Below are 14,538 nucleotides of genomic sequence, written 5' to 3' on the forward strand. Positions count from 1 at the left end.
ACCAGTCCATCCCAGTGTCCCCAAAACCCCCAAATTCCACCGAATTTCACCCAAATTCCACCGATTTTCATCGAAATTTCACCGATTTTCCCCCAAATTTCACCCAAATTTCACCTAAATTTCACCCAATTTTCGCTCCCAGTACAAACCAGTATAATCCAGTCCATCCCAGTTAACTCCCAGTATAAACCAGTATAAACCAGTGCCCCCAAAACCCCCAAATTCCACTGATTTTCATCAAAATTTCACCGATTTTCCCCCAAATTTCCCCCAAATTTCACTGAATTTTCGCTCCCAGTACAAACCAGTATAACCCAGTCCATCCCAGTATAAACCAGTTCAATCCCAGTCCATCCCAGTCCACTCCCAGTATAAACCAGTACAAACCAGTGTCCATTTAATGCTTCCCAAGTCCCTAAAACCTGCAAATTTCACCCAAATTTCACCCAAATTCACCCAAATTCCACCGAATTTTCGCTCCCAGTATAAACCAGTATAACCCAGTCCATCCCAGTCCATCCCAGTACAAACCAGTTCATCCCAGTGCCCTCAAAACCCCCAAATTCCACCCAATTTCATCAGAATTTCACCGATTTTCCCCCAAATTTCACCGAATTTTCACTCCCAGTACAAACCAGTATAACCCAGTCCATCCCAGTATAAACCAGTTCATCCCAGTGCCCCCAAAACCCCCAAATTCCACCCAATTTCACCCAAATTCCATCGATTTTCATCGAAATTTCATCAATTTTCACCCAAATTTCCCCCAAATTTCACCAAATTCCCCCAAATCCCCTCCCAGTATATCCCAGTATATCCCAGTATGTCCCAGTTAGGCTCACGTGCTTGGCCTGCTCGGCGATGTCGGCCGTGGCTCGCTCCCAGTGCAAACCAGTATGAACCAGTATGAACCAGTGTGCCCAAAAAACCCCCAAATTCCACCCAATTTCACCCAAATTTCACCCAATTTCACCCAAATTTCACTGAATTTTCGCTCCCAGTATAAACCAGTATAACCCAGTTCAATCCCAGTCCATCCCAGTTCACTCCCAGTCCCCATTTAAAGCTTCCCAAGTCCCCAAAACCTCCAAATTCCACCGATTTTCACCCAAATTTCACCAAATTTCCCCCAAATTTCCCTCCCAGTATAAACCAGTATAACCCAGTTCAATCCCAGTCCATCCTAATCCACTCCCAGTATAAACCAGTACAAACCAGTATAAACCAGTGTGCATTTAAAGCTTCCAAAGTCCCTAAAAACTCCAAATTTCACCCAAATTTCACCCAATTTCACCCAAATTTTCGCTCCCAGTATAAACCAGTATAACCCAGTCCATCCCAGGCCATCCCAATCCACTCCCAATCCATCCCAGTCCACTCCCAGTACAAACCAGTTCATCCCAGTGTCCCCAAAACCTCCAAATTCCACCGAATTTCACCCAAATTCCACCGATTTTCATCCAAATTTCCCCAAATTTCACCCAATTTTCACTCCCAGTATAAACCAGTATATCCCAGTAAATCCCAGTTGGGCTCACGTGCTTGGCCTGCTCGGCGATGTCGGCCGTGGCTCGCTCCCAGTGCCTCCCAGTGTGCTCCAGTTGCCCCAGTTGCCCCTCGGGGTTGTTCTGGGGGGCGGCAGGGCCGGGGGGGGAGGGGCTGCCGGGGGAGCCGGCCGACGAGGAGGGGGAGACGGGGCTGCTGCCGGTCATGGTGTCCTGGGGGGCCTGGAGTGGGGGGAAAAAGGAGGATTTGGGGAAAAAAAGGAAAAAAAATGGTGAAAATCGGTGAAAAAATGACGAAAATATGATGAAAAATGGGGAAAATATGGTGAAAAATCGGATAAAAAAAGGGATTTTTAGTGAATTTTAAAGGGGATTTGGGGGACTTTAACGAGAATATTTTGGTATTTTTTCCTGAGGATCCTGAAAATGGGGAAAAAATGAGAATTATGGGGAAAAACAAAAAAAATTGTGAAAATCGGTGAAAAAATGAGGAAATTATGGCAAAAAATGACGAAAATATGGTGAAAAATGGGGAAAAAATGGGATTTTTAGGGGATTTTGAAGGGGATTTGGAGCTGCTGCCGGTCATGGTGTCCTGGGGGGCCTGAAAATGGGGGGAAAAAGGGGGATTTGGGGAAAAAAAGAAAAAAAAAAATGGTGAAAATCGGTGAAAAAATGGCGAAAATCGGTGAAAAAATGACGAAATTATGACGAAAAATGGGGAAAAAATGACGAAAGTCAGATTAAAAATGGGATTTTTAGGGTGTTTTTTATGGGATTTGGGGGATTTGAAAAGGACAGTTTGGTGTTCTGTGCTGGGGATCCTGAAAATGGGGAAAAATGGGGAAAAAAAAAAAAGGTGAAAATCGGTGAAAAAATGACAAAAATCCGATAAAAAACGGGAAAAAAACGGCAAAAATTGCATTAAAAATGGGATTTTTAGGGGATTTTGAAGGGGATTTGGAGCTGCTGCCAGTCATGGTGTCCTGGGGGGCCTGGAGTGGGGAATTTGGGGGGAAAAAGGGGGATTTTGGGAAAAAAAGAAAAAAAAATGGTGAAAATCGGTGAAAAAATGGTGAAAATTGGTGAAAAAATGGCGAAATTATGATGAAAAATGATGAAAAAATGGTGAAAAATTGGATAAAAAATGGGATTTTTAGGGGATTTTGAAGGGGATTTGGAGCTGCTGCCGGTCATGGTGTCCTGGGGGGTCTGGAAATGGGGGAAAAATGAGAATTTTGGGGAAAAATGGGGAAAAAGAAAAAAAAAATGGTGAAAATCGGTGAAAAAATGACGAAAATATGGCAAAAAATGACGAAATTACGGCAAAAATCGCATTAAAAATGGGATTTTTAGGAGGTTTTGAAGGAGCTGCTGCCGGTCATGGTGTCCTGGGGGGCCTGGGAAAGAGGATTTGGGGGGAAAATGGGGATTTTGGGAAAAAAAGGAAAAAAAAATGGTGAAAATCGGTGAAAAAATGGTGAAAATGGGTGAAAAAATGACGAAATTATGATGAAAAATGGGGAAAAAATGGGATTTTTAGGGTGTTTTTTATGGGATTTGGGGGATTTGAAAAGGACAGTTTGGTATTCTAACCTGGGGATCCTGAAAATGGGGAAAAAATAGGAATTTTGGGAAAAAATGGGGAAAAAGAAAAAAAAAATGGTGAAAATTGGTGAAAAAATGACGAAATTAGAGCAAAAAATGGCGAAATTATGGCAAAAAATGGGGAAAAAATGGGATTTTTAGGGGATTTTAAAGGGGATTTGGAGCTGCTGCCGGTCATGGTGTCCTGGGGGACCTGAAATGGGGGAAAAATGGGGATTTGGGGAAAAAAAGAAAAAAAAATGGTGAAAATCGGTGAAAAAATGACGAAATTAGGGCAAAAAATGGGGAAAATATGATGAAAAATGGGGAAAATATGGCAAAAATTGGATTAAAAATGGGATTTTTAGGGGATTTTGAAGGGGAGAGTTTGGTATTCTAACCTGGGGATCCTGAAATTGGGGGAAAAAAATGGGGATTTTGGGAAAAAATGGAGAAAAAATGGTGAAAATTGGTGAAAAAATGAGGAAAATGTGATGAAAAATGACGAAAATATGGCAAAAATCGGATTAAAAATGGGATTTTTAGGGGATTTTGAAGGGGATTTGGAGCTGCTGCCGGTCATGGTGTCCTGGGGGGCCTGAAATGGGGGGAAAAAGGGGGATTTGGGGAAAAAAAGAAAAAAAAATGGTGAAAATCGGTGAAAAAATGAGGAAAAACGGTGAAAAAATGGCAAAAATTGGCCAAAAAATGGGGAAAAAATGGGGAAAATTGGATTAAAAATGGGATTTTTAGGGGATTTTGAAGGAGCTGCTGCCGGTCATGGTGTCCTGGGGGGTCTGGGAAAGGGGATTTGGGGGGAAAAAGGGGGATTTGGGGAAAAAAAGGAAAAAAAAACGGTGAAAATCGGTGAAAAAATGATGAAATTATGACGAAAAATGGGGAAAAAATGGGATTTTTAGGGAATTTTAAAGGGGATTTGGGGGATTTTAATGAGAATATTTTGGTATTTTGCCCTGAGGCTCCTGAAAATGGGGAAAAAATGAGAATTATGGGGAAAAAGAAAAAAAAAAAAAGGTGAAAATCGGCGAAAAAATGGCGAAATTATGGCAAAAATCGCATTAAAAATGGGATTTTTAGGGGATTTTGAAGGGGATTTGGAGCTGCTGCCGGTCATGGTGTCCTGGGGGGCCTGAAATGGGGGGAAAAAGGGGGATTTTGGGAAAAAATGGGGAAAAAGAAAAAAAAATGGTGAAAATCGGTGAAAAAATGACGAAATTATGACGAAAAATGATGAAATTACGGCGAAAATTGGATTAAAAATGGGATTTTTAGGAGGTTTTAAAGGGGATTTGGAGCTGCTGCCGGTCATGGTGTCCTGGGGGGCCTGGAGTGGGGATTTGGGGGGAAAAAGGAAAAAAAAATGGTGAAAATTGGTGAAAAAATGACAAAATTAGAGCAAAAAATGACGAAATTATGACGAAAAATGGGGAAAAAATGGGATTTTTAGGGGATTTTGAAGGGGATTTGGAGCTGCTGCCGGTCATGGTGTCCTGGGGGGCCTGAAATGGGGATTTGGGGGGAAAAATGGGGATTTGGGGAAAAAAAGGAAAAAAAAAGGTGAAAATCGGTGAAAAAATGGCAAAAATATGATGAAAAATGGGGAAAAAATGGTGAAAATTGGGGAAAAAATGGGATTTTTAGGGGATTTTAATGACAATATTTTGGTATTTTGTCCTGAGGATCCTGAAAATGGGGGGAAAAATGGGAATTTTGGGAAAAAATGGGGAAAAAGAAAAAAAAATGGTGAAAATTGGTGGAAAAATGGGGAAATTAGAGCAAAAAATGACAAAAAAATGGGGAAAATTGGATTAAAAATGGGAATTTTAGGAGGTTTTAATGAGAATATTTTGGTGTTCTGTGCTGAGGATCCTGAAAATGGGGGAAAAATGGGGATTTTGGGAAAAAATGGGGAAAAAGAAAAAAAATGGTGAAAATTGGTGAAAAAATGGCGAAAATATGGCAAAAAATGGGGAAAAAATGGGATTTTTGGTGAATTTTAAAGGGGATTTTTAGGAGGTTTTAATGAGAATATTTTGGTATTTTGTCCTGAGGATCCTGAAAATGGGGAAAAAATGGGAATTTTGGGAAAAAATGGAGAAAAAGAAAAAAAATGGTGAAAATCGGTGAAAAAATGACGAAAATCGGTGAAAAAATGGCGAAAATATGACGAAAAATGGCAAAAAAATGGCAAAATTTGCAATAAAAATGGGATTTTTAGGGGATTTTGAAGGGGATTTGGAGCTGCTGCCGGTCATGGTGTCCTGGGGGGCCTGGGAAAGAGGATTTGGGGGGAAAAAGGGGGATTTGGGGAAAAAAAGAAAAAAAAATGGTGAAAATCGGTGAAAAAATGACGAAATTAGGGCGAAAAATGGGGAAAATATGATGAAAAATGGGGAAAAAATGGGAATTTTAGGGTGTTTTAAAGGGGATTTGGGGGATTTTAATGGGAATATTTTGATGTTCTGTGCTGAGGATCCTGAAATTGGGGGAAAAATGGGGATTTTGGGAAAAAATGGGGAAAAAGAAAAAAAAAAGGTGAAAATTGGTGAAAAAATGAGGAAAATATGATGAAAAATGGGGAAAAATGGGATTTTTAGGGGATTTTAAAGGGGATTTGGAGCTGCTGCCGGTCATGGTGTCCTGGGGGGCCTGAAAATGGGGGAAAAAGGGGATTTGGGGAAAAAAAGGAAAAAAAAATGGTGAAAATCGGTGAAAAAATGATGAAAATCGGTGAAAAAATGGCGAAAATATGGCGAAAATTGGATTAAAAATGGGAATTTTAGGGGATTTTGAAGAAGAGAGTTTGGTATTTTGTCCTGAGGATCCTGAAAATGGGGGGAAAAATGGGAATTTTGGGAAAAAATGGGGAAAAAGAAAAAAAAATGGTGAAAATCGGTGAAAAAATGGCGAAATTATGGCAAAAAATGACAAAAAAATAGGGAAAATTGGATTAAAAATGGGAATTTTGGGGGATTTTAATGAGAATATTTTGGTATTTTGTCCTGAGGATCCTGAAAATGGGGGAAAAAATGGGAATTTTGGGAAAAAATGGGGAAAAAGAAAAAAAAATGGTGAAAATCGGTGAAAAAATGACGAAAATATGACGAAAAATGGGGAAAAAATGGGGAAAATTGGATTAAAAATGGGAATTTTAGGGGATTTTGAAGGGGACAGTTTGGTATTCTAACCTGGGGATCCTGAAATTGGGGAAAAAAATGGGGATTTTGGGAAAAAATGGAGAAAAAATGGTGAAAATTGGTGAAAAAATGACGAAATTATGACGAAAAATGACGAAAATATGGCAAAAATCGGATTAAAAATGGGAATTTTAGGGGATTTTGAAGGGGATTTGGAGCTGCTGCCGGTCATGGTGTCCTGGGGGGCCTGAAATGGGGGGAAAAATGGGGATTTTGGAAAAAATGGGGAAAAAGAAAAAAAAAAAGGTGAAAATCGGTGAAAAAATGGCGAAATTATGATGAAAAATGATGAAATTACGGCGAAAATCGCATTAAAAATGGGAATTTTAGGGGATTTTGAAGGGGACAGTTTGGTATTCTAACCTGGGGATCCTGAAAATGGGGGAAAAATGGGGATTTTGGGAAAAAATGGGGAAAAAGAAAAAAAAATGGTGAAAATCGGTGAAAAAATGGTGAAATTAGAGCAAAAAATGACAAAATTAGGGCAAAAAATGGGGAAAAATGGGATTTTAGGGGATTTTGAAGGGGATTTGGAGCTGCTGCCGGTCATGGTGTCCTGGGGGCCTGAGAAAGAGGATTTGGGGGGAAAAAGGAAAAAAAAATGGTGAAAATCGGTGAAAAAATGAGGAAAATATGACGAAAAATGGGGAAAAAATGGGGAAAATTGGATTAAAAATGGGAATTTTAGGGGATTTTGAAGGGGAGAGTTTGCTATTCTGTACTGGGGATCCTGAAAATGGGGGAAAAAATGGGGATTTTGGGAAAAAATGGAGAAAAAATGGTGAAAATTGGTGAAAAAATGAGGAAAATGTGATGAAAAATGACAAAAATATGGCAAAAATCGGATTAAAAATGGGAATTTTAGGGGATTTTGAAGGGGATTTGGAGCTGCTGCCGGTCATGGTGTCCTGGGGGGCCTGAAATGGGGAAAAATGGGGATTTTGGGAAAAAATGGGGAAAAAGAAAAAAAAAATGGTGAAAATCGGTGAAAAAATGACGAAATTATGGCAAAAAATGATGAAATTACGGCAAAAATCGCATTAAAAATGGGATTTTTAGGAGGTTTTGAAGGAGCTGCTGCCGGTCATGGTGTCCTGGGGGGCCTGAAAATGGGGGAAAAAGGGGATTTGGGGAAAAAAAGGAAAAAAAAATGGTGAAAATCGGGTGAAAAATGATGAAATTAGGGCAAAAATGGGGAAAATATGATGAAAAATGGGGGGAAAAATGGGAATTTTAGTGAATTTTAAAGGGGATTTGGGGGATTTTAATGGGAATATTTTGGTATTTTTTCCTGAGGATCCTGAAAATGGGAAAAAAATGAGAATTATGGGGAAAAAGAAAAAAAAATTGTGAAAATCGGTGAAAAAATGAGGAAATTATGGCAAAAAATGACGAAAATATGGTGAAAAATGGGGAAAAAATGGAATTTTAGGGGATTTTGAAGGGGATTTGGAGCTGCTGCCGGTCATGGTGTCCTGGGGGGCCTGAAAATGGGGGGAAAAATGGGGATTTGGGGAAAAAATGGGGAAAAAGAAAAAAAAAATGGTGAAAATCGGTGAAAAAAATGAGGAAAATATGACGAAAAATGGGGAAAAAATGAGGAAAATTGGATTAAAAATGGGATTTTTAGGGGATTTTGAAGGAGACAGTTTGGTATTCTGTACTGGGGATCCTGAAATTGTGGGAAAAATGGGAATTTTGGGAAAAAATGGGGAAAAAGAAAAAAAAATGGTGAAAAATCGGTGAAAAAATGACGAAATTAGAGCAAAAAATGACGAAAAAATAGGGAAAATTGGATTAAAAATGGGAATTTTGGGGGATTTTAATGAGAATATTTTGGTATTTTGCCCTGAGGATCCTGAAAATGGGGGAAAAAATGGGGAAAAAGAAAAAAAAATTCGTGAAAATTGGTGAAAAAATGGCGAAATTAGAGCAAAAAATGACGAAATTATGACGAAAAATGAGGAAAAAATGGGATTTTTAGGGGATTTTAAAGGGGATTTGGAGCTGCTGCCGGTCATGGTGTCCTGGGGGACCTGGGAAAGGGGATTTGGGGGGAAAAAGGGGGATTTGGGGAAAAAAAGAAAAAAAAATGGTGAAAATCGGTGAAAAAATGAGGAAAATCGGTGAAAAAATGGCGAAATTAGGGCAAAAAATGGGGAAAAAATGGGGAAAATGGGGAAAAAATGGGATTTTTAGAAGATTTTAATGAGAATATTTTGGTGTTCTGACCTGGGGATCCTGAAATTGGGGAAAAAATGGGAATTTTGGGAAAAATGGGGAAAAAGAAAAAAAAATGGTGAAAATTGGTGGAAAAATGGGGAAAAAATGGGGAAAAAATGGGGAAAAATGGGAATTTTGGGGGATTTTAAAGAGAATATTTTGGTAGTTTGTCCTGAGAATCCTGAAAATGGGGAAAAAATGGAGAATTTGGGAAAATTTATTTTTTTAAATGGTGAAAATTGGGGAAAAAATGGGAAAAAAATTTAAAAATTGGGGAAAAAATGGGAGAAATTGGGGAAAAATGGGGAAAAAATGGGGAAAAAATGGGGAAAAATTGGGAATTTTGGAGGTTTTAAAAGAACATTTTCATATTTTGTAGGAGAGAATCTGAAAAATGGGAGAAAAAATGGAAATTTTGGGAAAAAAGGAGAAAAAAAAGGTGAAAATCAGTGGAAAAATGGGGAAAAAATGGGGAAAAAAGAGAATTTTGGGGATTTTTTGGGGATTTTTTGGGGATTTTTTGGGGATTTTTTTGGGATTTTCAAGTGGAAATTTTAGTGTTTTGTCCTGGGAGGTTGAAAATGGGGAAAAAATGGGGATTTTGGGGAAAAATGTTTAAAAAAAGGTGAAAATTGGGGAAAAATGGGGAGAAAATGGGGAAAAATGGGGAAAAAAATGTTTTAAAAATGGGGAAAAAATGGGGAAAAATGGGAATTTTGGAGGTTTGAAAAGAACATTTTCATATTTTGTAGGAGAGAATCTGAAAGATGGGAGAAAAAATGGAAATTTTGGGAAAAAAGGAGAAAAAAAGGTAAAAATCAGTGGAAAAATGGGGAAAAAATGGGGAAAAAAGAGAATTTTGGGGATTTTTGGGGATTTTTTGGGGATTTTCAAGTGGAAATTTTAGTGTTTTGTCCTGGGAGGTTGAAAATGGGGAAAAAAATGGGGATTTTGGGGAAAAATGTTAAAAAAAAGGTGAAAATTGGGGAAAAATGGGAAAAAATGGGGAAAAATGGGAAAAAATGGGGAAAAAATGGGAAAAAAATGGGGGTGGTGGAAAAAAATGGGAAAAATTGAGATTTGGTGGAAAAATGAAGAAAAACTGGTGAAAATCAGCAAAAAAAAAGACAAAAAATAGAGAAAAATGAGAGAAATGGGATTAAAAAAGGGATTTTTTGGGGTTTTAAAGAGAATATTTTAGTATTTGGTGTGAAAGTGTTTTGAAAATTGAGGGAAAAAGTGAAATTTTGGGGAAAATGGGAAATAATTTTTTGAAAATGGGGGAAATTGGGGAAAATGGGGGAAAAATGGGGAAAAAATGGGGAAAAAATGGGGAAAAAATGGGGAAAAATGGGGAAAAATGGGGAAAAAATGGGGAAAAATGGGAATTTTTAGGGTTTTTTGGGGGAATTTTAGGGTTTTTTGGGAATTTTAGGGGTTTTTTGGGGAATTTCAAGAGGATTTGGAGGAATTTGAAAAGGAGAGGCTGAAAAATGGGGGAAAAAGTAAAATTTGGGGAAAAAATGATGGAAAAATGTGATTTTGGGGGAAAAATGGGGAAAAATGGGAATTTTTGGGGAAATTTTGGGACATTTTGGGGTCAATTTTGGGAGATTTTGGAGCATTTTAGGGTCAATTTTAGGGTGGATTTTGGGAGCATTTTGGGGAATTTTAGAGAAAATTTTGGGACATTTTGGGACATTTTAAGGTCAATTTTGAGGTCAATTTTTGGGGCTTTTTGGGTTCATTTTAGGAGGAATTTTGGGGTATTTTTGGGGTCAATTTTGGGACACTTTGGGGAATTTTGGAGAAAATTTCAGGGAATTTCAGGACATTTCAGGAGGAATTTTGGGGCATTTTTGGGCAATTTTGGGGAAATTTCAGAGAAAATTTTGGGGCATTTTAGGGTCAATTTTGGGAGATTTTGGAGCATTTTAGGGTCAATTTTAGGGTGGATTTTGGGAGCATTTTGGGGAATTTTAGAGAAAATTTTGGGCCATTTTAGGAGGAATTTTGGGGTCAATTTTGGGACATTTTAGGGTCAATTTTGAGGTCAATTTTTGGGGCATTTTGGGGGAACTTTGGGGCCTTTTGGGGTCAATTTTAGGGTGAATTTTGGGACATTCTGAGGAATTTTAGAGAAAATTTTGGGGCATTTTGGGATATTTTAGGGTCAATTTTTGGGGCTTTTTGGGGTCAATTTTGGGGCCTTTTGGGGTAAATTTTGAGGCATTTTAGAGAAAATTTTGGGGAATTTCAGGACATTTCAGGAGGAATTTTGGGGTCAATTTTGGGACATTTTAAGGTCAATTTTAGGATCAAATTTGGGGTCAATTTTAGGGCATTTTGGGACATTTTAGAGAGAATTTTGGGGTCAATTTTGGGACCATTTTGGGGAATTTTAGAGAAAATTTTGGGACATTTTGGGGTAAATTTAGGTCAATTTTGGGAAAATTTTTTGGGGAATTTTGGGCCATTTTAAGGTCATTTTTGGGAACATTTTGGGGTCAATTTAGGTCAATTTTGGGACATTTTAGGAGAAGTTTTTGGGCAATTTTTGGGCGAATTTCGGGACATTTTGGGGTCAATTTAGGAGGAATTTTGGGACAATTTTGGGGTCAATTTAGGGACATTTTAGGAGAGATTTTTGGGCAATTTTGGGGGAATTTTAGGACATTTTGGGGTCAATTTTTGGACCATTTTGGGGTCAATTTTTGGGGGAATTTTGGGCCATTTTAGGATCAATTTTGGGAACATTTTGGGGTCAATTTTGGGACATTTTAGGAGAAGTTTTTGGGCAACTTTTGGGCAACTTAGGGACATTTTGGGGTCAATTTTGACCAATTTTAGGCCAATTTAGGTCAATTTTTGGGGGAATTTTGGGCCATTTTAAGGTCAATTTAGGTCAATTTTTGGGGTCAATTTTGGGACATTTCAGAAGAAATTTTTGGGCAATTTTTGGGCGAATTTTGGGCCATTTTGGGGTCAATTCAGGGCAATTCTAGGAGGAATTTTGGGGTCAATTTTGGGACCATTTTGGGGTCATTTTGGGGTTATTTTTTGGGCCTTTTTTGGGTCAATTTTGGGGCATTTTCAGCTCATTTCATGTTCAATTTTGAGGCATTTTAGGGTCAATTTTGGGGTCATTTAGGGTCATTTAGGGAGTGAGTTTTGGGCAATTTTTTGGGGGAATTTTGGGCCATTTTGGGGTTAATTTTGGGACATTTTAGGGTCAATTTATGATCAACTTTGGGACATTTTAAGACATTTTAGGAGAAATTTTTGGGCCATTTTGGGGTCAATTTTGGGCCATTTTAGGGTCAATTTAGGAAAAATTTTGGGCCATTTTAGGTCAAATCAGGAGAAATTTTGGGGCATTTTAGGGTCAATTTTGGGGCATTTTAGGGTCAATTTTAGGGCAATTATTTGGCGAATTTTGGGCCATTTTGGGGTCAATTTTGGGACAATTTTGGGACAATTTTGGGAGATTTTAGGAGAAATTTTTGGGCCATTTTGGGCTCAATTTTGGGCCATTTTAGGGTCAATGTTAGGGTCAATTTTGGGCCATTTTAGGGTCAATTTTGGGCCATTTTAGGGTCAATTTTAGGTCAAATTTTGGGGCATTTTAGGGTCAATTTTTGGGGGAATTTTAGGCCATTTTAGGGCAATTTTGGGAACATTTTAGGAGAAATTTTTGGGCTAATTTTGGGCTAATTTTGGGCCATTTTAGGCTCAATTTTTGGGCCATTTTGGGCCAATTTTAGGTCAATTGTTTGGCGAATTTTGGGCCATTTTAGGGTCAATTCAGGTTCAATTTTGGGCCATTTTAGGGTCAATTTTTGGTTGAATTTTAGGCCATTTTAGGGTCAATTTTGGGCCATTTTGGGCTCAATTTTGGGCCATTTTTGGGTCAATTTTAGGCCATTTTTGGGTCAATTTTGGGCCATTTTGGGGTCAATTTTCAGCCATTTTTGGGCTCAATTTTGGGCCATTTTAGGGGAAATTTTTGGGCAATTTTTGGGTCATTTTGGGCTCAATTTTGGGGCATTTTAGGGTCAATTTTTGGGTGAATTTTCGGCCACTTTAGGCTCAATTTTGGGCCATTTTAGGGTCAATTTTGGGGTCAATTTTGGGCCATTTTGGGCCATTTTGGACCAATTCAGGACAAATTTTCAGCCCCATTTCGGGGTTTCCCCTCCCCCCGCCCCTCCCCCCCTCACCTGAGGCTTACCTGGGGGTGCAGCGGGGGGTGGGGGAGGGGCGGGGCGGCCCCGGGGTTTCCCCCCCCCTGCCGCAGGGGCTGCTGGGAAGGGGGAGCCTCATGCTGGGGGGGAGCGCCCGGCCGGCCCAGCCTCACCTGGGCAGAGGCACCTGCACAGGTGAGAGAGACAGGGGAGAGAGGTGAGACACCTGGGACAGGTGAGAGACAGGTGAGAGAGACAGGTGAGAGAGACACAGGTGAGACAGACAGGTGAGAGACAGGTGAGAGCGCCTGGCCGCCCAGCCTCACCTGGGCAGAGGCACCTGGACAGGTGAGAGAGAGACAGGGAGAGAGAGGTGAGACACCTGGGACAGGTGAGAGACAGGTGAGACAGGTGAGGTACAAGGGAGAGACACAGGTGAGACACGGCAGGTACCTGGGACAGGTGAGAGACACAGGGGAGACACAGGTGAGAGACAGGTGAGGTACCTGGGACAGGTGAGAGAGACAGGGGAGAGAGACAGGTGAGAGAGACAGGTGAGACAGGGCAGGTACCTGGGACAGGTGAGAGAGACAGGGGAGAGAGGGAGACAGGGGAGAGACAGGTGAGGTATTTGGGACAGGTGAGAGACACAGGTGAGAGACAGGTGAGATACAGGTGAGAGAGAGACAGGTGAGAGAGAGACAGGTGAGACACCTGGGACAAGTGAGAGAGAGACATGTGAGACACAGACAGGTGAGACACCTGGAACAGGTGAGAGACAGGTGAGAGACAGGTGAGAGCGCAGGTCGGCCCAGACTCACCTGGGCAGAGGCACCTGCACAGGTGAGAGAGAGACAGGAGAGAGGTGAGACACCTGGAGGGGTGAGAGAGACAGGTGAGATACAGGTAAGAGAGAGACAGGTCGGGTACCTGAGATACAGGTGAGATAGACAGGTGAGAGACAGACAGGTGAGAGACAGACAGGTGAGAGACAGGTGAGAGAGACAGGTGAGAGACAGGTGAGAGACAGGTGAGATACAGGTGAGACAGGTGAGAGAGACAGGTGAGAGACAGGTGAGACACAGGTGAGATACAGGTGAGAGACAGGTGAGATACAGGTGAGATACAGGTGAGACAGGTGAGAGACAGGTGAGATACAGGTGAGACACGGGTGGGACAGGTGAGACAGGTGACAGGTGAGACAGGTGAGACACAGGTGAGATACAGGTGAGACAGATGAGACAGGTGAGATACAGACAAGTGAGACAGGTGAGATACAGGTGAGATACAGACAGGTGAGACACAGGTGAGATACAGGTGAGATACAGGTGAGACAGGTGAGATACAGGTGAGATACAGGTGAGAGACAGGTGAGACAGACAGGTGAGACAGGCAAGACAGAGGTGAGACAGGTGAGACACAGGGAGAGACAGGTGAGATACCTGGGACAAGTGAGATAGAGACAGGTGAGATACAGGTGAGGTACATGGGACAGGTGAGGTGAAATTGCCACGAAAAATGGGGAAAAAATGGCTCAGATTGACCTCAAATCTCCCCAGAATTAGCTAAATTGACCCAAAATCCACCCCAGGTGAGACAGGTGAGTTACCTGGGACAGGTGAGGGGAAATTCAGGTGAGAAGTGGAGGAAAAATGGGGAAAAATGAGGGAAAATGACCCAAAAATGGCACAGATTGACCCAAAATCCACCCAAAATTGGGCTAAATTGACCCAAAATCCATCACAGGTGAGAGACAGGTGAGTTACCTGGGACAGGTGAAGTGAAATTCCCAGAGAAAATGGAGGAGAATTGGAGGAAAAT

General features: G+C 40.5%; 1 protein-coding gene across 1 annotated transcript in view; it reads right to left on the reverse strand.

Annotated features, from left to right (window-relative positions):
• Positions 1 to 14,538, reverse strand: part of LOC146423819 (chromatin remodeling protein SRCAP-like) — a 93,320-nt gene that overhangs the window by 62,917 nt on the left and 15,865 nt on the right. Inside the window, exon 5 of the mRNA XM_085044450.1 lies at positions 1,539 to 1,727. Within this exon, the coding sequence (XP_084900576.1) occupies positions 1,539 to 1,727 (189 nt within the window). The remainder of the gene's footprint in view (positions 1 to 1,538; positions 1,728 to 14,538) is intronic.

Source organism: Lichenostomus cassidix, unplaced genomic scaffold (assembly GCF_008360975.1).
Source record: "Lichenostomus cassidix isolate B80296 unplaced genomic scaffold, HeHo_3.0 HiC_scaffold_36, whole genome shotgun sequence".
NCBI lineage: Eukaryota > Metazoa > Chordata > Aves > Passeriformes > Meliphagidae > Lichenostomus > Lichenostomus cassidix.